Raw genomic sequence first — 22497 nt, 5'->3', positions numbered from 1 at the left:
ACAGCCATTCTCGGCGGTGCAGATAGACTCTTAAGAAGCTACACCATCGTCTCTCCAGACGACGGCTGCCAAGATGCAAGATACTGTTTAGGACATATTTATATGAGTACACATGTACCATGCTCTTTGGTGAAGAAACTTTTCCGCAATGTTTTGGCTATTTAGTATGTAACAGAGTTGAATAAGAAAGATAACCAGGAAGTGTTAACTGTTCACACGGCCTAGCCTGGTTTCCTAACTTGACAGCTGTCAAGCCTATTGCGACCTTAATTTGCCCCCAAAGTAGAAGATGGGGGGTGGGGTAGAGTGAGCCCGGGGCACAGCTCATCAGTAATGGCTGAGGCCTCCCATGAAGCCCCCCTCAGCCCAAGTGGGAAATAAGGAAATAAACCCAGAGAAACTGTGACAGATATACATTAAGTGGGCAGTTCATTCATCTTAAAAATTTTTTAAAGCCAGGAATTTCTTTTTGCTAAAACTAAAGCTACTAAATCAAACATTATATTTTACTGAAACTGCATCACTCAGATCCCCGATGTTCTTGATATGTCAGCAAACATTTGTTGACTCCTTATGACACCCAACTCCAGGCTGGGACTCATCTCTGCCACGCATCACCTATCAGCATCAGCAAGCGGTGAAAACTTTTTTGCATATAACTGCATGTGCGAGGCGCAGGTGCTGAGAGGGCCCATTTTCTGCCCTACTTGGCGCAGCCAAGGAATCTACCAGACTACAGTTTCCACAGGCTGGTGGGGCTGAGTGTCTCCTACAGTCTTCTGAGATGTTAGCAGACTGACCAGTGATTTGAGGACTATTAGTAAATACCCTCAAGCTTTTTGGAAAACATGTTTCACTCCTAATATCAGTTAAGAAATACTTTTATAGATGTTAGTGGGCGCACTTCATCTTTTCCAGTGATTTCTTAGAAAGAAAAACAAACTCATTAAAAATAAAATCTTATGCAAGAAAGTGTTATACGTGTCTCTGAGATTATGGGATGTAAAAGGCCTTAAATCTTATTTTTCTGATTTTAATATAAAATTGGAAGTGCATTTCTAGGGAAAAGGTTCCCAGTTGAATAAGGCTAAATATATTGAAACCACAAAATGCACTGGAAACTTTAATATCAACCATCCATCCTTCTATCATCCATCCATCTATCCATCCATCCATCCATCTATCCATCCATCCTTCCCTCCATCCATCCATCCTACTTTTAACCTTGCCAGTCTGTCAAACAACCAACCAATAAATTATGTTGAGTACTTACTATACAAAGTTGAACACCCAACGATGTATTATATTCTTTAAGGAGTACACACACATTTTAGTAGGGGAGACTAGTAGAACACAGAAATAAAATATTTAAAATTCAATGGATGGCACCAGATTAAGATAAGAAAATGCTGTGATTAAGGGAGAAGCAACTACCCAGGGGAGTTGGAGAAGGTTTTTCAGACATTTTGATACTTGAGCTGAGATTTGTGGTGTATCGTTCACATAGTTTTATAAATGAGTTTATGAAGTGAGGGTGCATGAGTTAGAGGGCAGAGGACTTTTCTAGCTGAGGAAACATCTGGGGAACCAGGAAGCAATGCAGACCGGTGGGACCTAACGAATGAAGAAAATGCCGTGTAGTGGGAGGACAGAGGCACAGTGCGGGGTGGTGGCGGAGGTGGGGCTTGTTCTTTGTAGCGCTTCTAGCATCGTTCTGAGTCAAGGATCATCTGTTGACCTTGGCCATCCCACGTATTCAACTCACACAGGCCCTCAGTTTCCAGCTTCTCCTTTAATACAGCTTGACTTCATGATCATATTTTTGTCAGGTTGCACCATCTATTTACAGATGCACACGTGTTGGAAAATTCCTAAACTTAGTGACTCTATGTCATGTAACCATTTTTTTTTTAAAACTAAATTTGTCAATTAAATGTTCTATGTAATTTCAACGAGGAAAACTGGTTTTTCCAGAGACCAAGAGGTGGCAGTGTTGTCTGGATAAAACTTGGAGAAAAAGCATCTTATTAGTTTAAGAAATTGACATTCTCCTTATTCTACACTCCCTCCACCACCAATATATGAAAACAATGACAATATACAAATTTAAATTTAATTTACTTAAAATGTACTTTTTGCATATATTATTTTTAAAAAAATCACAGCTAATGTAATTAAACTATGAGCAACCAGGTTCAGGGTTTCCCAGACAGGAATAGAAAGTCATGAGAAATAACAAAATGCACTAGTCGGTAATATTTTGAGGTCAAATAGGAAATGTTTTTCTTCCCACTGGCATTCTAGAATGTTAACTTGTGACCAGTTATAAAAGTTGCAGGGCCAAGAGTATCAAGAGTTGCAGGAATTCAACCATAGAATGTGACAATGAGTTCTCCAACCAGAGCCACAGCAAGTACTCCGAGGCACAAACTATGGAGAAGGGCTGTAGACTGTCTGTTCTTGAAAGCATGTTTCTGTTCTACAGAAATCAAAAATGCTTTTTAAAAAATGTATGTATTTTAATTGATAGCTCACACATGCTTCTCTATACATTTATCTACCAGAGGAAGCAGATAAATGGGTCCCTGGGGACCCAGGAATCTGGCTGATGGAAGGACTAGAGAAGTTGAAAAATTGGTAAAGAAGAGTATTTGGAGGAGGAAGAACGGGTTGTAGTTTCTCCTGAACAAAAGAGTAGAAATTAGAAGTCTAGATCACTACCACTTTTCTCGTGTTACCAAGACTGTCCAAGAAACACTTAGCTTGGGCGGGATTTTGAGGAAAGTAGAAAGAGAAAACGTGGTTTTCTCTGAATACTGAGGAGCCAGGAACAAAAGGACCTGGACTGGGAATAGCATGGACTCCATAGGCCACATGGAGGTAGCCTGAACCGAGCAGCTTTTTGACTTTCTGTAATTTCATCTACAGCAGGGTCTGTAAATTACAGCCATCTGCCCATGAGCCACATGTAGCCCCTCAAGCGAAGAATAGTTTATATTGTTAAGTGGTGGGAAAAAATCAAAAGCAGAATGGTACTTGGCGACATGAGGAAATCCTGTGAAATGCGAACTTTGGGGTCCATACATGAAGCCCACCCACTCTGCAGAGCTGCTGTCTCCCTCTCTGTCAGCTCTGAGCTCACCCTTCTGTGGCAGGTTGCATCTGGCCGCTTTCCTAATTCTTGAATTCCCCCGAGTCAGCCGATTATGCTGCGGTGGCCACCTGGCTTTGAGCTTGTCTTCCTCATGGTACATAGCACACATTAGGTACGTTCTAAATATCAAATGTCAAATAATAAACCCGCCCAGTGGCTTGGTTTGGATCCCCCTGACTCAGACCTTGACTATAAGTAGTCTATTTGGGATGTATTAGAACTATGACGGGACCCAGAAGATCATAAAAAATGAAGTTACTTAGGGATACAATATGCTGACTTGTATGTGACATAGTTAACACCTATAAAATGTAACTGTATTTTGGTTATTTTATTTTATCCTCACTGAGGACAATGCTTATTGATTTTAGAGAAAGAGGGAGAGAAACATCAGTGTGAGAATGCGCTCCCAACAGGGGACTGGCCTCGCAGACCAGGCACGTGCCCTGACTGGAAATCGAACTGGCAACCTCTTGGTTTATGGGACGGCGCTCCAATCAACTGGGTCACACCTGGCAGGGCCACACACGTAAGACCTCACATATATTTATAGATATACATGCACACACATTAACTGACTGGCGCCTGGCTGTGATTCTGTTCTGGCTTTGCCCATTGTCAGTGCTTTGTAACCTAGCTAGGTTGGTGGAAAATGGAGGTGAAATAAAAATGTTAAAAGTTCCTATCTCTGAAGAGTCATTCATTCATATATCCATTCAACAAATACTTATTGCATATATGCACTGTGCCAGGAGCTCAATACATGTGAACCCGCATGAGTAAAAAAGTATTTGAAAAAAAATGGCAGGTTGAATCTAGATAATAGTGCTATCTTGAGTCTGCACTCTTCTCCCGTCTCAATCATTCCATCATCCCCCGAGCCAGTTTTTCCTGCTCGTTCTCTCTGTCAGCACTTCTGTCTGATAGGAGCTATGCTCCGTGCAGTAAGTAGGAGGACCAAACTCATTCTGGCCAAGGACCCTTCCAAGTCCCATTTCAACTGCTCTCCTACAACAGCTTTCATGTCTGAACTGTACCATTTCCAGCTGCCCTGCTTTTAATAATGACAAAGAAAAAAATGATCAGCTAGCGTGAAAAGCAGCATAACCTTTATATTTGCCCATTTTATAAATGTTTCCCTTTTCAGTTGCCCAAAGCAATGAGGCAGCTGGAGAGCAAGGGCCAGTGAGATCCAGGGGCCATTGCTGATTGTCTTTCTAATGTATCCCAAAGCAGCTAATAAACAACACATACAAATTTTCCCACTGTCTCTCCTTTGCACATGTTGAAAACAAAGAAAAGCTGTGAAATGGCTGAAAGGAGGAGCAAAAAAGATAAACAAAACAAAGGCTTTTAATAATCAATAACCAAATAAGGGGCTGAAATCAAACTTCTAAGATATTACAGTAGAGATAGTGTAAAAAGGATCTCTGGGGGAAAAAAATACCTTGAGAGATGAACCTTTGGGAGTGAAACACTTGAATGGCTTCTTGTCATCTGATAAGCCATCTTCTGGCATCTTCTGGCGTTTCTCAGCAGCTTCTGCCCTTCGCCTTTCAATCTCCTCCTTTAGCCTCCTCTTCTCTTCCTTAAGAGAGAAAGAGCAAGTACCAAGGCCATCAATACCAGGTTCAAGTCAAAGGGGAATGAGTGCTGGAGGGGAAAAAGCACACATCCCAGAGGAAAAAGACCCAGGTCCTACAATGGATGCTACTGAATCCTCAAGGGTGGTCACTAAAGGTTAAGCTTGAGCCTGTGAGTCCAGCTGCCTGATTCATACTCTGGTGTGGCCGCTACCCAACTGTGTGACCTTGACCATGTTAGTTATCTGCTCTGTGCCTCAGTCTCTTCATCTGTAAAATAGGGATAATAACAGAACCCATTGAAGAGGGCTTTAATGAGGACTAAATCAGAAAGCCCATATGGAATGCTTAGGCCAATGCTCAGCATGCTGATCACCATTATCACCATCCTGTCAAGTCATTTAACTGTGACCTTCCATTTCTGAATGTGTGAAATCAATAAAAATATCGCTTCTACTTCCTAGGAGGTGTGTGAAGACAAGTGAGACAATGTATATGCAAAGCTACATACATCTATGGTACTACCTTTCTCAAATTGCACAAGAGATGATTTTATGGTTGTCCCACCCTCAACTGAGTAGATCATTTTAGATGGGTTGACAAACCTGAAATGAGGCAGATATTGCGCATAGTGATAAAACCACAGATTATTCAAAATCTGTCGTTAACCCCTCTGTGCCTTCACTGATGGCCTGAAGGACTCTCCCCTGTTTTTCTCTCAGGCAGAAACTCCAGAATTCGGATTAAGTTGCACATCCTCTGTGAATGATTTTCTGAGAGATTTATGTTGTCTTTTGTAATTGTCAAATTGTGAGAGCTTTATCACTGGATGTTCTCAAGTTGAGACTTTATGTCTATGCGTCAGAGGACGCTGAAGAAGGATCTTGTGTATTGTAGACTAAATGTTGTTGTCTCCCTGAAATTCATAGGTTGAAATCCTAACTTTCAGTGGGATGATATTAATAGGTGATTAGATCATGAGGGTGGAGTCCTCATGAATGGGGTTAGTGCCTTAAAAAGTGGTCCCAGAAAGCCCCCTAGCTCTTTCTACCATGTAAGGACACAGCAAAAACATGGACGTCTATGAACTGAGAAGCATCCTATTCACCAGACACAGAATCTACAGACCTTGATCTTGGACTTCTCAGTCTCCGGAACTGTGAGAAATAATTTCTATTGCTTTTCAGTCATCCAGTCTATGCTATATTGGTAGGAGGTTAGATCAAATAATCTCCAATTCAATCCTGTTCTAAGAATTCATTCTGCTTTCATTGGTGCTCTCCTCCTCTAAATAATAATAACAATGATAACAATGATTATAACTACCATTTCCTGAGTGTGAGCTGTGTACCAGGTACCTGGAATACAATGATCTATTTAATCATCACAACAACCCGACAAGTAGTATTTCACAGATACGGAAAAGAGTCTAGGAGTAGTCCAGTAACTTTCCCCAGGTCTCATCTTGCAAGTGGCTGTTATGTTTGATTCTAAAGCTCTATTACCCTGATCACTTCCCAAGCAGAGATCATTGGCTCATTGACAGCTGGTCTTGGAAGAGATTTGGAATCATTTTTCCAAATTTCCCACACAGTTTAGGGAATGTTAGTATCCAAGTCAGAAAGCCACCTGAAGTCTTTTTGCAACTTTTGAATGGTGGGCAATGACGACTCCTTAAGATTAGTGGGAAAAGCTCCAGGTTGAACTGGAGAAGCTGGGTGCGAGTACTGATTCTACCACTTGTTAGTCAAGTAACTTCACACAAGTCCCTCAAACTATTGGACTCCCATTTCTTTGCCCATAAAATGAGAATAATAATGTACCTAAGGATGAAAGAAAAGAATGCACCTTGTAAAAGGTAGCAATATAAATTGGAGGTGGGTAAGCACTTTTCAGTTTTCAAAATTAGCCTTTTGGTAACTTTATTTGTTATATTTAGTTCTATCTTATAATATGGAACAAATCCATCTGCTCATAATTATTGGGTTCCTGCAATGTGCTGGCACAATGTCTGTGTACTGAGGATACACTAATGAACAAAGCAGGTACTATCCCTGGCTGTGGAGATCTAGACTCTTACACTAAAAAAGACCAAAATCTATTTTATAAAATCTCTATAAAAACTCTTCAAATATCAAAACACCACCATCACGTGACTCTCGGTTCTTATAGACCTTTTCATCCTTTTCTGCTCTCTGCTGTTCTTTATTGAGGGACAGTATAGGGTAATAGATTAAGACAAGTGGGACTTTGGGAAAATCATTAAAAAAAAAAAACTTTCTGTGCCTCAGTTTCCTCATTTGTAAAATGAGGATACTGTAACAGTGGGAAATTGTAACCACCCGACCAGTCTTTTGACCTTGTTTCTTTAAGTGCTGACTGACTGATATGTAGCCGGTAGATGAACAGCATATTTGTATAAGAATCCTAGGAACTAAATTTGAAAGGCACAGACTCTGACCTTCAAGCATCCTAGTACCCGGAGATTTGCTGACCTTCAATCGTGGCACCAGGATGATGTGAATCCAGGATGACACACGCTGGACCATCACTTGCCTTATCGGAATGGACTGTGCTGGTCTGCACTTGGAGAACTTAGTAACACCTCCCCTGATCTCTTTGTTCCGTTCCCCTCTCCCTCCTTATAAAAACCTCTGCCTGCGCTGAGATGAAAAGGAGGGCTTTGCTACTTGAGTCTCTATCTTCCCAGGAGATGGGCTTTGAGACATAAGTCCCCAATCTTCCAGGTGGTCTGCACCTGAAAATAAACCGCTTTCTTTCACATCAGCACCTGCTTCTCAAGATTTGGCTTTCTAGCAGCGGGCAGCTGGCTACCATGGGATTATCTATTACGAGAATTGGCTAAATTAATATGTATAAAGGTATTGGGTCCATGCTTAGCACACAGTAAGTTTATTATTCTTAAAATGTTTTTGTAAGAGTGCATGCTCAAAAGAGCAGCCGGCATTTCCCCGGGGAAGAAATTATTCCCTGAGCTGGAAGGGTCACCGGAGATATGTATTCAGGGGCTTGGGGAAGTTGGGGTGCCGACCAGCTAGGCGGGCTGCGCCCTGCTTACCTCCTCTCTGACTTTTCGCTCTGCTTCCTCCTGCTTCCTCCTCTGTTCTTCCTCCTCCAGGACTTTCCTCCGCTCCTCCCTCTTTTTCTTCAGCTCCTCCAGCTCCTGGGCTGCCTCCTGCTGCTTCTGTTTGAGCTTCTCGAACTCTTCGCTCTCCGTTTCCCCGCGACGGCGGCGCAGCTCCTCCAGCCGTTTGCCAGCTTCCACTTGGGAAGCCCCTTCCGCCTCCTTGGCCTCGCTGGCCCGTCCTCCAGGTCGGCTGGTGGTGATGGGGGGTGGGGAGGGGAGAGATGCAGAAGAGTTAAGACACATGTCTGCCTTGCAGCCTCCCCTGGAGGGAGGGTCGGTGGGTCTGCGGGCTTCGCATACCACGCAGCAGGCCCTCATACCAGCCCGAGGCGTAGGCTGGGTCCCCCTAGAATCTCCAGGTCGGAAGCTGAGTCCCTGCTCTGCCACTCACTCAGGGTTTTCTCGGAAATACAGCGGGGGCAAATAGATCCTGTTGGTAGGACTGCAAAATGTTGCAACCACTATGAACAACAGTAGGAGGTTCCTCAAAAACTTAAAAACAGAACTACCATACGAGGCAGCAATTCCAGTTCTGGGCATTTATCTGAAGGAAAAAGAAAACACTGATTCCAAAGATACCCGCACCCCATGTTCACTGCAGCATTATTACAACAGCCGAGATAGGGGAACAACCTAAATGTCCATCGATGGATGAATGGGTAAGGAAAATGTGGTACATATTTACAGTGGAATATTAGCCATAAAAAAGAAGAGGTGTTATTTAAATACTAACTCACAGGTAATGAGGGTACTCTTAACGAGATCTGAACATAGGTAGCCCATGTCTGACACTTGTTTCCAAGCAACGGATGAATCGCCACTGTCTAGTACCATGGACTCCCTGTAGAGAATGGCACAGTGCTTCTAGCTACAGAGCCAGAGGAAGAATAAGACAGAAGACGAGTTCAGGATGACACAGTTACCAATACTGATCTTATGTGCACAGTTCATGCTTTTTTAAAACATGGAGGTAGTTCTGAATATACTGCGTCCTTTAGAACAATGCTTTCCAAGCTGCAGGTCAGCAAATCAATTCAGTGGACTAATTAGCATTAAAAAAAATAATAATAAAAAGAACTCAAAAACATTGCATTAAGAGAAATGACCACGTCCTGACAGGCTAGTTTCAGTTTTGCTTGTAGACATCACTGGGTCATGATGTGAAATGTATTTCTTACTAAGAGCTCAGGTTTAAAAGTTTAAAAAACCTTATTCTAGGTTCTTGGTGGTTAAAGAGGAACTGTTTTCTTTTGAGCTCAATCAAGGTCCCTTAAAAGTTGATGTTGTTCTGGCGGGGTCTTACAGGTCTATAGACGTGTAACTCCAGAGAGGAGCTGGTTCTCTCAGTTAATTTAATGTCTTTCCATCTTCAGAGGTGTTTGCTCTCTCTGTGTTCAGCCTGCTAGTGTTCAGTTGGATGGGCGAAAACACAAGGCTGTAGCAAATTCTCTAGGTTCCACTAGATGTCGCTCAGCCTTCATTTTGGACATTCAAAAGGCCACCATTGGGGGACTGGTTAACTAAATCATGATACCGCCCATCCAGTGGAACACTAACTTCATTCACTGTAGGTCTATATTCATTGTTAAGCATAATGCAAGAATCCATTTAAAATGTAGATTTATAATTATACTCACACATATACATGCTGTATGTATATATATGCATGTCTATTTTGAATGTAAATGCATAGAAAGTATCTGGGGAAAATGTTCCTAGTGGTTTTCTTTGGGTGGTGGGTACTTATTTTTGTACTTCTGTTTTCTGAATGTTCTATCATAAGCGCAGTTTTTCCTATAACCAGGAAAAACTTAATTCCCACATACAAAAATAAACAGAAAGCGAAACAAATCCTTGTTTTTCACTGTCCATAAAACCCTAGCTATAACTGACCTCTATAAACTCACTCCTTGAATTGAGATTTTTTAAGGTCATAGAGAAAACGATCCAGTTATAAGAAAACAGAACTATCAAAGGGGACATTAATTAAATCAAAACAGGAACGAGAGTTTTGTCCATGTCACCTTTGCTCAGACATGCTGGCACACCCTCAGCCTTAGGGTGCCACTAACACCATGAACATTTCTTCTGGAAGGTTCTCTCTGCTACCCTTGGCTTCTGTAGGTGTGAAGTCAAGATGAACATCAGACCTTTCACCATTAAGGACACAGCTTGTTTTCTGTTAGGCTAGTAGGCCCCGGGCTGATCTAAATAGAGGCTCTTCCTCCCCAGCTCCTCACTTTATGGAGCGAAATCAGGCATCTCTGCTTCTATCGTCATTCACTTCTAATTGAAACTAAAACTAACATATGTTGACAGCTGAACCCAAACTTTACGGTGACAGCTTGTTTCTGTCATGTTTTTTTCTGCCTAAACATGGAAAAATTAAAAAGTAAGAGTCACATTTCAGGGTTCTCACTCCTCAACCTGCTGGCACCTCCTCTGCCTTTTCTCTTGGAATTATCCAGCTCTCTGAATTTCCACACAATGGATTTGTTAATTATTAATTTGAGCTTTGGCTGAAGCTGGTTGGCAAGGTTGCTAATTGTTAACCAAACTTTCTACTGACAGATTTTTTAAAGCATTATTTCCCTTAACAACAACAAAAAAATGTATTCATACCTCCAAAACATATTTTAAACCATCAAGTAATAAAGCACTAATACTGTAAGGTAATACTCATTGAACAGTTTTGGTGAATGCCACTCTGTTTTTCTTAGGGCTTTAAAACATTAACCTACAGATGCTTTTCAGCAACCTTTGGGCTCGGCTTACCTGCCTGAATCAACTCGCTGTCTGGATTTTCTATGAATTACTGATAAACTCTTACTTTTTCACATCTATTTTCTGTCAATGTAGGCTTTCTATGGGATAAATGTGACTAGGTTTCTGCTCCAATTTTTGTATAGAAAAATTGTTCGGGGCCCATTATGTTTACCCATTTTAGCCTCTTAGATAAGGGGCCGGAAATGTCCATCCCTACTAGCTCTGCTGGCTTCTGTATTTCACAAAGGCTTTGTTGTGAGGACCATGTCTGACTTCTACACAATTCCTGCTTGGGGACATTCTTACTTCAAGTGTTCAGAAAAACAGTGTCACGTTGTAGGGATTCAGACTCTCTTTTGTAACACCTGGCACAGCGGCCAGGGACGTGACAGAGGTGTACACAGCAGGCACCTGTAACTTCAGTCCTTCTACTAAATTGGTGGGGAGCTCAGTGTTCAGTGCATCTAGAAGTGAGAACAGACCTGCATAGACTCGTCTGTCTCTCCTAAAACCAATTGCCCAGATTTTCAACATAATGGGATGAGGAAGGGAAGTTGAAGCTGTGCAAGAGGGTTTTCCAAAGGGCATTAATTAAATGGAGTATTTATTAATCAGGTGCCTTGTTCCTCCCTCTTAGAGATGCCGAATGCAAATTAACTCCAAGTGCTTTCAATGTCCTGTGGCAGAGATCTGATTATCTTAGTTCAACCTAACGTTTCCCAAGTATTTGGCCACAGAACAATCCTGGTTTTACACAACATTTATTTACAACCTTTAGGAAATACATTCTTGAACATGGTACTGAGGAGGGTCTCTTATGAAGTTGCCTGGACCATAGAGAGAATGAATCGATTATTAATCCCAGTTATAATGTTTTCCAATAAACTGATCTTAACATGAGCATATTAGGTCAGGGACAAAAACCTGGATGCCATGCATAACCAACCTTGCTAAGTTATGGGAAAAGCAGATAAAACTGCTGGTCTTCTGTTAGTGACTGACAAGACTGACCTGCAGACTGAGTATCTCTAAGCCAATGGCCTCACAACAAAGGTATGTTGTCTGTTTAGCATGTTTCTGTCTAGAGCCACAGGATAGGGAGACTGATTTTTTTTTTCACATGTGAACAGTCACTGTTCGTTAATTAGTCACTATGTCTTACCTGAAAGTATTCTCAGTGTGTTTCAGTTTGTGGGCCATGAATTCTCCATTCTGCGACTTCAGTTCTGTAAATCCCTTCTTTCCATCCAAGAAGCTCTTAACTTCTTCTCGGGGCTCTCTGTCTTTTTTAATCTTCTCATCTTTGATCTAACCAACAGTACACATCAGGAAGAAACAGAACAATAAAAATCGTATTTGGTTTGGGTTGCTATCGCCAAATAAGACCCCAAATTGTTAGGAAGCCAGAAACCTCAGAAGTAAAACCAACCACTGTAGGATGAGGTGGGAGAGATGGGGTCAGAGGAGATTCTCAGAGCATGAGTGATGGTTCTCTAGCCTCTGAGAAAAGACCTTGACCCCAATTTTAGGAAGATCATTCCTGATTTTACTGGGGGTTTTATTTTCAAAAGCTTTGGCAGCACTACCTTGGAAACTATTATGTCTTTGGAACTCCGCATGAGTGGTTGTTTGTTTACAGGTCCCAGAGGGAAGAGCAATTATTAGGAAGGCCTTGACGGGAACATGCCCAGGTTGCTTGGACAGGTTTCTTCTTGGATGAAGCACACAAATGTGTCAAGTAGGAAAGAAGAGCAAACCTACCAGGTTAGCCAGATCTGCCAAGCTGATTTTCACTGATGTCAGAGGAGGAGGACCCTAGTATCTTCATCAAATAAGTAGGGTCTCCAGGACAAAAGACATAATAACCCTACCTTTTGGGGGATGACTCCCAGCGGTGGGATCATGTTTGTAAGTCATCTAAACCACTGAGTTAGAATGGAATAGGAAAAATTCCAGGGTTTACCTTGACTTCCAAGGCAGGTGATAATGTATCTCCAGAGTGGTTTTGTGATTTTTGTGGGTGACAGAAGAAGGTTGTACATGAAGAATAGGTATTAGCTTTAATATTTTGTGTGTTTTGTGTTACAAGTTCCTCATGATAAATAAGACATTATTTCACGGTAAACTGAATTTATATAGCTTTTTTTAGGGGTAAAGGAGCACAAATTACTTTACCTTTATCATCTCACCTGGTCTTAAAAGAGGAGTGTAAAAACAGGGAAGGTTCAGTATTGTTCTTTCCAAGACAAACAGAGAAAGCACTAACGTTCTAAAGAAACCTACAGAGGAGAGGTGGGCATGAGAACTTAAGGCTTTAAAAGGTGCTGCCCAGATGGTCTGCCCTTCTCTGACTACTCACCACTTTCTAGCTACTCTTCAGAGACCTTCTTAACATTTACTACTAAAGTGCATGTTTCACTAAGCAGAGTATACTTTTTTGCTCTTTACTGATGAGCCTTCGATAGTCTTTTCCCTGATTGCCTTCTTTGGGTATTATTTGATTAAATTACCTACAGATAGACTATTCTGTAGTAACTGAATGGGCAACTATTATGTGGCCTTAATTAGTTAAAACTTCAATCTTTCTCCAAGGGGTCTACACTTTGGATATTATATCCCTTGGACATGCTGAAGAAGGGAGCTGTTGAGAGCTTCATCTGGAAGTCAGGAAACCTGAATTTTGGTTCCAATGCTGTCAACAAATTAGCTGTGTTACTTCAATTAAGTCACCTAATGTCTCTGGGTATTGGCTCTATGTACATAAAAAAAAGGAGGTTAGGCTAGATGATCCTTTCCTAATCCTTCATCCTTTCATTTCTCTCTTCTGGTATGTCATGAGGGGCTACAGAGAAGGAAGCTCCTGGCTTGTGCTACAATCTGACGGCGGCTCCTTGCCCAATCATAAATCAGTATTCACTGGGCAGGCAGGGTCTGTTCTTTTCTTGGCCTACCATTGTTGGATATAGCTCCAGGAACCATGGACTGGATTATATATCTTGGTTAAGAAGTATCAGGGGATAAAAATTTGGAGGTGGGGGGCGTTCCATTTCAGAAAACCCATGAAACAAATTCTGACTCAATTCTTGAAGTCTGTGGAATAGTATTCAAAGATGAAATACCCTTTAACTAATTTCTATTTTTGGAGTCAGAGGTATTTCCATTTTCCCTAAATGCATTACCTGATTTACTGACCAAAAATGTATGTAAAATAGATTTGTAAAACAATGCATGTTTAACAGAAGAAGAAAAAACAACATTTTCTTTAAGCTCTGCCTTTATTGGCAAAGGCTATGGTGGTTGGTAAGCTTATATTCCCTTTGGAAGACTTAGAAAAATTCCCAGTGAAATCATGATAATTTGGGTTTGCAAATTATTTTATCTTTTTGGGAAATGAATAAATAAAGTAATTCTATAATGCCTTTACGTTTTATTTTAAGGAGCAGAGTGGATTGGATTCTATAGCAGATTTAACCCAAGCTCAAGGGATTCTGAGTCTTTCGGGAAAAGCGTTAGATCTTCTAGGTCAGAATGTTACCACAAAGAAAACCTGTGCTGATGGATTAATGGGTAGCCAAGTATCCTGAAAGAATATGGAAGGCTCTGGCCAAATGTGATCATTTGGACAAAACTGGATATTTGGGATTTCCACTGGGAATTCCAGTGAGACATTCGAAGGTCAAGTGAGCAGGTCACAAAGGACTGCCATGTCAGCCTTTGCAGTTTTGCATTATTTGATTCTAGAATGGTGACAGGAACTGGTGCAAGTTACTGTTTTTAGACTCAGAAGCCTCAGTTCCTTCTCTGGGTCTAATATCTATCCTGTGAATGCTTTTGCTACAGAAAGTTTGGTCCATGAACAAAAAGGACCTCACCAGAAAGCTCAGACTCCACCCCAGAGACACTGAGTCAGAATCTGTGTTTCATAAGAGGCCCTGGTGATTCACATGCACACCAGCCTTGGGGAGATTCGGACAAGATGCATGAAGGTCAATTTCAATATTATATGAACAACTCTCCTGAAAGTTGCTTTTCTGTTAGATAACAAGGGAGGAGAACAGAGCTTTAGGGTGAAGAACTAAAAAGAGGCATTTTATAGTTGGAGAGGAGGAAAAAAAGCTACATTAAGTTTCAGGTTGGTGATCCTCGGCAATCCATTGCCACAGAACAGTTAAGCTGCAGTGGAAGAAAGAAGGTGTTTTGTAAAGCATTGGAGAGACTTCTGGAAATGTTTTCTCTAGGAAGGCCTATGTGATGTTTGTGTTTACTTGTGGTTGACTGATCGTGCATTGCTCCTCAGGAAAAAAAGCTTTTAAATTATTTTAACAAAAAGGAAATTTAAAAAGGAGGAGGGTATTTAAAATGGCTACATCATGTAAAATATGATTTAAACTTGTCTATAGAAAGCAACACACAACTAACTAGCTGGAGTTGGGGAAACCTAGTCATTCAACCAGTGGTTTATGCACACAATGTTAAAATAAGAATGGCAGATTATTTTTTTAAGCCTGTGCAAAGGATCTAATCTGGTCTTGTATAAAAAGGAGCTCAAAAGCTTTGGGACACTGGAATGTGCTGTAGGGCAAACTGGGAAAGAGGCAGCTCTGGAATCATTATACTGGGGATGATGTGGAACTGGGGCCTTATCTGCAAAGAGGCAAAGGGATGGCTTGGATGACTGCCGGTGGGCTCTTTCCAGCTCAGGGACACACTATAGAGACACAGATGCTTTGGTCATTGAAAACCAATCATATCGTGGTGGAGCGAATTAAATGTAAAGGATAGAATCCAATGTCAAGGACAGAATCCAAACAGGGCTTTTTCAGCTTCCACTTCCCAACATAAACTTAACCACTGAGCTATGATTTCATGCCCTGTTCTCTCTGTACGGGTATCCACCATGAAACACTAACTAGAGAAGAACCCATGTGGGACATTTCTGTTTGAGTTTAGTTCCGAGGTAACTTTCATTTTTTTTGTAGATGAATTTGTAGTGTTCTTCTGTTACAGAATGAGAACAGTGTTTTCCCACATGTTCAACCATTTCCTGAGCTGCCTCATTTGAGCCAAATTCAGTTTTCCAGTTATTAGCATTTACGCTTTCTCCTTCCTTTACATGGGCAGAGTTCACATTCAGCTTTCACTCTCAGAACACCACAAGTTCTATTAGAAACAAGAAGGAACATATATACAAAACAAAGTAAGTATAACATGAACCAGGGGTTTTTACTTTTTTACACGAACCTTATAAAAAAATTTAAGAACCACCCCCCTCTATTTAGTCTTGCTATCTATTTTCTAATTATGGATTTTTTCCCCCTGGTTCTTAATATATGCCACAATGGGTAGAGAAAGGTAGCAATAACTGGAGGTCAGACCATGGCAAAGTAAATAAACTCCTGCATTTTTGATCATTTAGTTTTACCTCGTGCAAGTATTTTCACCTTATGGATATTGTCACAATTTTTAGGATTACTTGGGTCTCTCATAAGCACAATGGTTAAAACAAGGTCAGGCTTTCTGATGTGCCATTTTGGTGGCATCGGATCATGACATCCTGTCTGGTCCACTTATCGGTCACTTACCTACAGTCACACACCCTGGCACCAGCTCCTGTGTGTGCCTCAGAAATGCAATGCAAAAACATTTGGCCCAAGTTTGCTTTTGAAAACCAAATATCATCTTCCGTTCATCAAATGTTCTACTGAGATGCGTGGGGGTGTTTTTCCTCTGAGAAGTTAAATCATTAATCCAAGCCAGTTGGGAATGAAATGAAAGTAGGATGGCTCAAAGGAAAAAAAAAAAGAAAGCACTTAAAAGAATAGAAAGTGGGGAAGATTGATCAGAAAAGTGTTTTTCGAGCTTTTGGACTACGACCCACAGTAATTTATGTTACAATGCGGTGCTTACTGCCTGCCATGTCCTCTGATATTTTCTATTCTATTTCATTTGTTAAAGTGCCGACGGACACATTTAACTAATTTTGAGATACTCTAAGTTGATTTCACCATTCGGTGAATCATGAGTCATGGCTTGAAAAACACTGGCTCAGAGGTTACAATTTTAGAGGAATACAGCTCTCTGTTGCTTTATGATTAATGAGGTTATTTCCCAATAATATTTACCTCTTCCCTTTTGAATGTAGGCTTGTCTTCTTGAGATTTTTCTCTTTTAGGTTGCATTTTAGCCCCCTTTTCTTCTTCCTTTTTATTTTCAAGAATGATAAGATCACTTATCTCAAAGAAGCCCTTTCTAGCTCTTACTAGCATGTGCAGGTGCTCAGGTCACTTGGCACGTGGCTCAGGCTACTTCTCCTTCGCTGTGTCATGCTTACCTGCCACCCCCCCACCCCCGGGCCAGTGCTTGTCCACAGCAGCCTCGGATATTTTCTTCCCACCCCCAATTTTTTCCCATGTGCTCACTGATATCTAGAGTGACGAGGTGCTCCTCGTGCGTGATTACAAACCTCGTGTGTGCTTTGGTGCATTTTGTCCCTGGCTGTCTCATTTGTAGCTGTGTTCATGAGCCCCTTGTAACAAGCAGGAGTGAAAGACAACTTCAGTGCAACGCAGACTTAGGGACAGAGAGTTCTTTCTGGAAGGCGAACGTGGAAGCAGGTAGTGTCAGAGTGCTTCTAATGCAGTCTTGCAGACAGAAAGAAATGGTTTGTAGCTTATTCCCCTCCCCTGCCCCCATTCCCACCCTTCCTCAGACTATGTCAGCTCATGTGTACCATTCAGATGGTAAAAGGAGCAAACTGTATGCTTTTAATTGATAGTCAGTTATACACTGATGTTGCCCCCAAGGACTGGCTTTCTGCAAGTTTACATTAAGCTCAGGTCTACATGATGCCAATCATGGTTTTGACATTTTTTTTTTTAAACGTCCAAACTGGCTACTTTCCCTCCTTTGTTATCAGTTGATCTCACAGGTTTGATATTTGCCTTCTTAAGACGCTATTTCTGACCATGATTCATTTTTGTCAGTTTCCCACCCCCAACATTTCTAAATTTTTAAAATTAAATGCCAAAGCCATGGGTGAAGTGAAGAGTGAGGACGCTCTTGCCTCATGTAGACCTACGGATAGATAGAGGTGAAGGTGTGAAAAGGAATGAGTTTAGATGCAGGTGCAGAATCACAAGCGAACACAGCACCACCACAAGTATCATCTTCACGTTCATCACAAGCAAGCCCAGAGCAACAACGTTTTCTCTGGTTGTCTCAGTAAATTTGGTTGATCGACTACTTAGGCAGCAATCGATTGCTTCATGCTCGCAGATTGCTATGGCCTAAAAAAAATGAACAGCTTGCCAAATGATCAAGCGTGTGGGCTCAGGAATGCGGCCTCGGCCCCAAACTGGATGTGCATTACATTTCTCACAAGTCACAGGCATCACACACTTGGTGCAAAAGGTTCACCGTACCTGTTTCTTTTGGACCGCTGTCTGAGATTTCTCGTCTTGTCCTTTCTTTTCATTGACCCACTTCCCTTCTATTTTCTCTTCTACCTTTTCCCCTCTCATCTTTTCCTCTTCCATGTCACTTCTTTTCTCTTCTAGCTGCTTTTTACGGTTTTGCTCTTCTACCTTAGCCTTCTCCTCTTCCTCTGCCTTCGCCCTCTGCCTCTCCTCCTCGGCTGCTCTTCGCTCTTCCTCCTTAACCCTTTCCCTCTCCCCTGCCTCCCTTCTTTCTCTCTCTTGGGCAGCTGCTCTTTCTTCGGCCTCAAGCCTTGCTTTCTCCTCCGCTACCTTTTGGTCTTGCTCAGCTGTCATTCCTTCTCTTTCTTCTGCACCCAACCTGACCCTCTCTGCCTGAGTGCTCTCCCTTTCTTTCTCCTCCACCTTTTCATGATGGGTAATCTCATCTGAACCTTGCTCCCTCTCATCCTCTATTGTAGGCTCATCTGCACGGACTTGCCCATTTTTCAAAGACATTCCCACTCTTTCTTCTGGAGTTTCTACTGTTTTCTCCTCTACCATCACCTCTACCTGATTTTCTTTGAAGCGCCCTTGCTTTGGCTTCTCTTCCTCCTCTTCCTCCTTTTCCTTGTCCTCTTTCTTCTTCTCTTCAGCATCCCTCCAGTCATTCTTCTGGTAGGACTTGGTGACTATCTCCTTTTCCTCTATCTCGTATCTTTCTTGATGACTTTCACTTTTTTCTTCCTTCTCTTCGGTTTCATTTTCTGCGGTGTCGTTGCGCAGTCTTCTGCTCGGGAGTGACCCACTCCCATCTGTTACTGTGGGGTCGAACTCCTTCTGACGTTCCAGCGCCTCCTGAAGGCGTTTCTGGCGTCTTTCCTCACGCCGAGCCAGGCGCTCCAGGAGCACGGCCTCATCGTCGCCCTCCGCTTGTGTGTTCGCGGTGGACGTCTTGACCTCCTCGTCGGGCACACTGTACAGGGGAGACAAGACCAGAGAGCGTGCTCCTGATGAATTGGTCAGCTGGATTCACATCGCCTGACCACCCTGGAGCTAGAGCAGAGGCTGGCAGTGCCACGCCCAGACGTACCCCCCGCGGATGTTACCGCAGTCATACATGCCCGCTTGGCTTTCAGCTGCGTAAGTCTGTGCCCTTGGCCTTTCTCTGGCCATGTTAGAAGTGCTTAGAATATCAACGCCCTCTGGGAGCAGCCCTCAAACAAAAATTGATGCGCATTGGAGTATGAATACCTATGCTCCCCACACCTTTTGAGTTGGATAACTCTGAGATGCCTGTGTGGCACTAGATCTTAAGAGATCCCCAGGGAGTTAAGCTCTTGATCCCCAACATTGGTCACCTGCTTGGTCATGAAACCTTTATTTGGTTGCCTTCCCTTCCCTGTCTCACTTCCCTACATGGCTACCAGCGTTTTCTGGGGTCATTTGACAAATAAGCCACCACTTATGGTCAAATCTTTGTATTAGGATCTGCGTCTTGGGGTACTCAAAGTAAGATAAGGACCAAACTGAAATAAGTGAATTCCTCTAGTATCATATGGTATTTTCACATGTCACCAAGTCACCTAGAATTCTTGAACTGGATTTCTGGAGCATGAAACACTTGGAAAGGAAAAGAGAGTATATGTTATAGTGTGGAAATGCTATGCTCACACTGATGACCGCCACGGTAGAGACATGTAACTGTCCATCACAATTCGTGCTCTTTCCACAGTCACAGGAAGTGATTCTCAGCGAAGGATTATGTTTTCTACCCTCCCCTCTTCCTTGCACCTACATAGAGCCATGTGACCAATAATTTCCCGCCAAATGTGAGCAGAAATGATGTGTCTACACCAAGACAATTAAGAAGCAAAGGTGCAGGTTCTACCCTCTCTATCTCTGTCTGGTGGCTAGCTCAGAGGACTCCAAAGCCCCAGGAATTGATAGTCAGGAGAAGAAAGGAAGTCCCTACTAGTCAGAAGTAACCACAAGGGACTGGTACATTTTATTGAATTAAACTACTAAAATTTTGGGGCTCATTGTTATAGTAGCTGACATTACCTTCATATATACACCATCTACATTCTTTGTTAAGATTTCCATGAATAAAGGGTCTCTGGCCCTTCATTCTACAGTAGACAAAGAACAGTTAAATTTGATGTTTATTTTAAAAGAACAGAAAAATCTCTAAAAAGCAAAATGTACCACATCCATCACCTCACTCACTATAGCAAGATGCTGGATACAACCTGAGCCAGGGGTGTTGGTCTCGGCCGGCAGGAACAGCCAGTCATGTGATGCCAGGAACTGTGGCCAGAGTTGGAAGAACATGCCTTGCAATGTTTAGAAACTCCATCAAATTTCATGGTTCATACCGAACTTGGCCCTTTTGAAGTTCAAGTTCACTTAATTTTGGAAAAACACGTTTCACATTGAACAACAAGAAATGGCAGAGCAAAGGCTAGATTTTAAGCTTTCTTGGCCTTAGCTATTGCTACAGGGCACTGCCTCTGTGAATTAGACATAGAGGGACTAAATCTCTCTGAAAATACAAATAGTTTAGAGTTTAAGGGGAAAGTCTATATACATAGGCATTTGGATCAACTGAATTCATATAATTTTTAAAAGGTACCCCAGATTCTAAAGAGCTAGCCAGATGAAAGTGCTCTTGAGTTAAGAAACCAGCAGACTCTACTGAACCTTTCTTTGCCTTTTTATAAATCATGACAGCCATCATCAGAAGTTAAATACCAATTAGGGTTGTTTATATTTTATAGGTAAATCACATGTTCACAGATCTTAATATGCTTTACTGAAAAAAAGAAAAAGAATTTTGTGTTCAATCAACAGCATAGAATAACTTGTTAATAAAATATGAAAAAAATAAGAGAAACACAAGTAGACGCAAGACTTGAGAAGCAAGAAAAACTACAGAACATGAGTAACTTTTTGAGCCGTTATTGGTTATTCACTAATAACCAGATTCAGGCAAGGCCTCAGGTTGCTATTTTTAAGCTCTTTTTCCCCCTTCCTCAGCTCAAAAGTAGAACAGGCAGTGAATAACTATTCAGCCTCCCTCTATAGGACTCTGATACCATCTTCCTAATAATAGTTAAAAGTAGGTGCTGACTATGTGCAAGGCACTGTGCATTGTACATGTTTGATTATCGCATTTAAATTTAACAATGTTCCTAAGAGGAAAGTATAATTTTCATTTTCATTTAACTGAATAAATAGTTAATGAAAGACCAGGTTCAGATTCAAAGCCAAGTAGGGAACCCCAGAGAATATATGTACAATCCCTTTGTGATGTTGCTCCCTAATTACCAAGAAACAAGGTCTCTGTTTCTCCACCTAACCAATAAGTTTCTTTATTGAATTCATCCTGCCTGCCAGCATTTTCAAGACTGCCTTCAGAAACCTTTTGTGTACCCACTTAAATTTGGGCTAAAGAGGCCAGAATTCTCTCCATTCAGAATTTTCTAGGCAGGTTGAATTAAAGGAACTATCAACAGCATCCTCCCAACACACAAAATAAAACAAGCTAAAACCAAAACCATACACAAGATCTTATACAGTGGTTTCATTATATTTAATAAGTCCATTGTTGTACATTAATATTAACTTTTCCCTCCATTTTCCCTCCAAATAGCCTCATCTTTTCTACACCTTGGGACATTACACTAACCATTAGCATAATGGACTGTGACCTTGTCCATGTGAATTTGTAAAAGCCCTTTTTGAAGAAGTTGAATCTCTTAAGTGCTCTCAACTTCCCTGATTTCTTTATTTTTAATTTAATCTTTATGGTATTTTTTTCCCATTACCATTTATTGCCCGTATATGCCCCAGGGCATGCATAGAAAAGGTGAAGAAGTAAACTTATAAGCTTGTTTAAATAATTACATTAAACTAAACAGGATTCTGTACCTTGCTGAATATTATAGTGAGCACAGAATATCAATTCAGGCTGTATATTGGGAAAAATCAGACATCTGCAATTCATGCCTTCTTTTAAAATTGAAGTACTATCTGCTACTGGTAGGCACAGAGGACTACCAAATTAATAAAACTTTAATTTAAAACAGGTAGCACTAGCCTAAAGAATGAATGTAACTAGTCCTCCTTATTTAAAGCTATAACCTACCACATTGAGTAAATGAAAAAAAAATTACTAGATAATACAATAAAATAAAATCGTTCAATTGAGTGCACTTGGGGAATGAGGTAGGGGGACAGAAAGGAGCAGTGGTGTTCTAATGTCAAAATCAGTTTGACTATTCAATCTGATTAGTTGCCTAACATGGCCATGAAATAATTAAACAAATTAGAGAGACTGAAGAGAGTTGAGTTGGGCTGAGAAGGGAATAGTTGACCCAATACATTCCATTCAACAGATAGGTTAAGTAAGAAGCAATTAGGAATTCTCCA

At 41.4% G+C, this 22497-nt stretch overlaps 1 protein-coding gene across 7 annotated transcripts in view; it reads right to left on the bottom strand.

Moving 5' to 3' along the window:
• The window catches only part of CALD1 (caldesmon 1), a 193439-nt gene that overhangs the window by 15372 nt on the left and 155570 nt on the right, over window positions 1-22497 (bottom strand). For 6 of the 7 annotated variants that reach the window (XM_090287532.1, XM_090287533.1, XM_090287536.1 and 3 more), the window contains 5 exons: window positions 18073-19039; window positions 16774-16851; window positions 11814-11959; window positions 7817-8075; window positions 4602-4742 (listed from right to left, as the gene is read on the bottom strand). In XM_090287532.1, the coding sequence (XP_090143658.1) occupies window positions 4602-4742; window positions 7817-8075; window positions 11814-11959; window positions 16774-16851; window positions 18073-19039 (1591 nt within the window). The remainder of the gene's footprint in view (window positions 1-4601; window positions 4743-7816; window positions 8076-11813; window positions 11960-16773; window positions 16852-18072; window positions 19040-22497) is intronic. The other variant, XM_090287538.1, reaches the window with a different exon arrangement.

This window comes from Furipterus horrens, unplaced genomic scaffold, assembly GCF_987537825.1.
Source record: "Furipterus horrens unplaced genomic scaffold, mFurHor1.1.pri manual_scaffold_9, whole genome shotgun sequence".
Taxonomy (NCBI): domain Eukaryota; kingdom Metazoa; phylum Chordata; class Mammalia; order Chiroptera; family Furipteridae; genus Furipterus; species Furipterus horrens.
The sequence above is the reverse complement of the archived record's forward strand: the minus strand, read 5'-3'. Positions and strand labels throughout refer to the sequence as shown.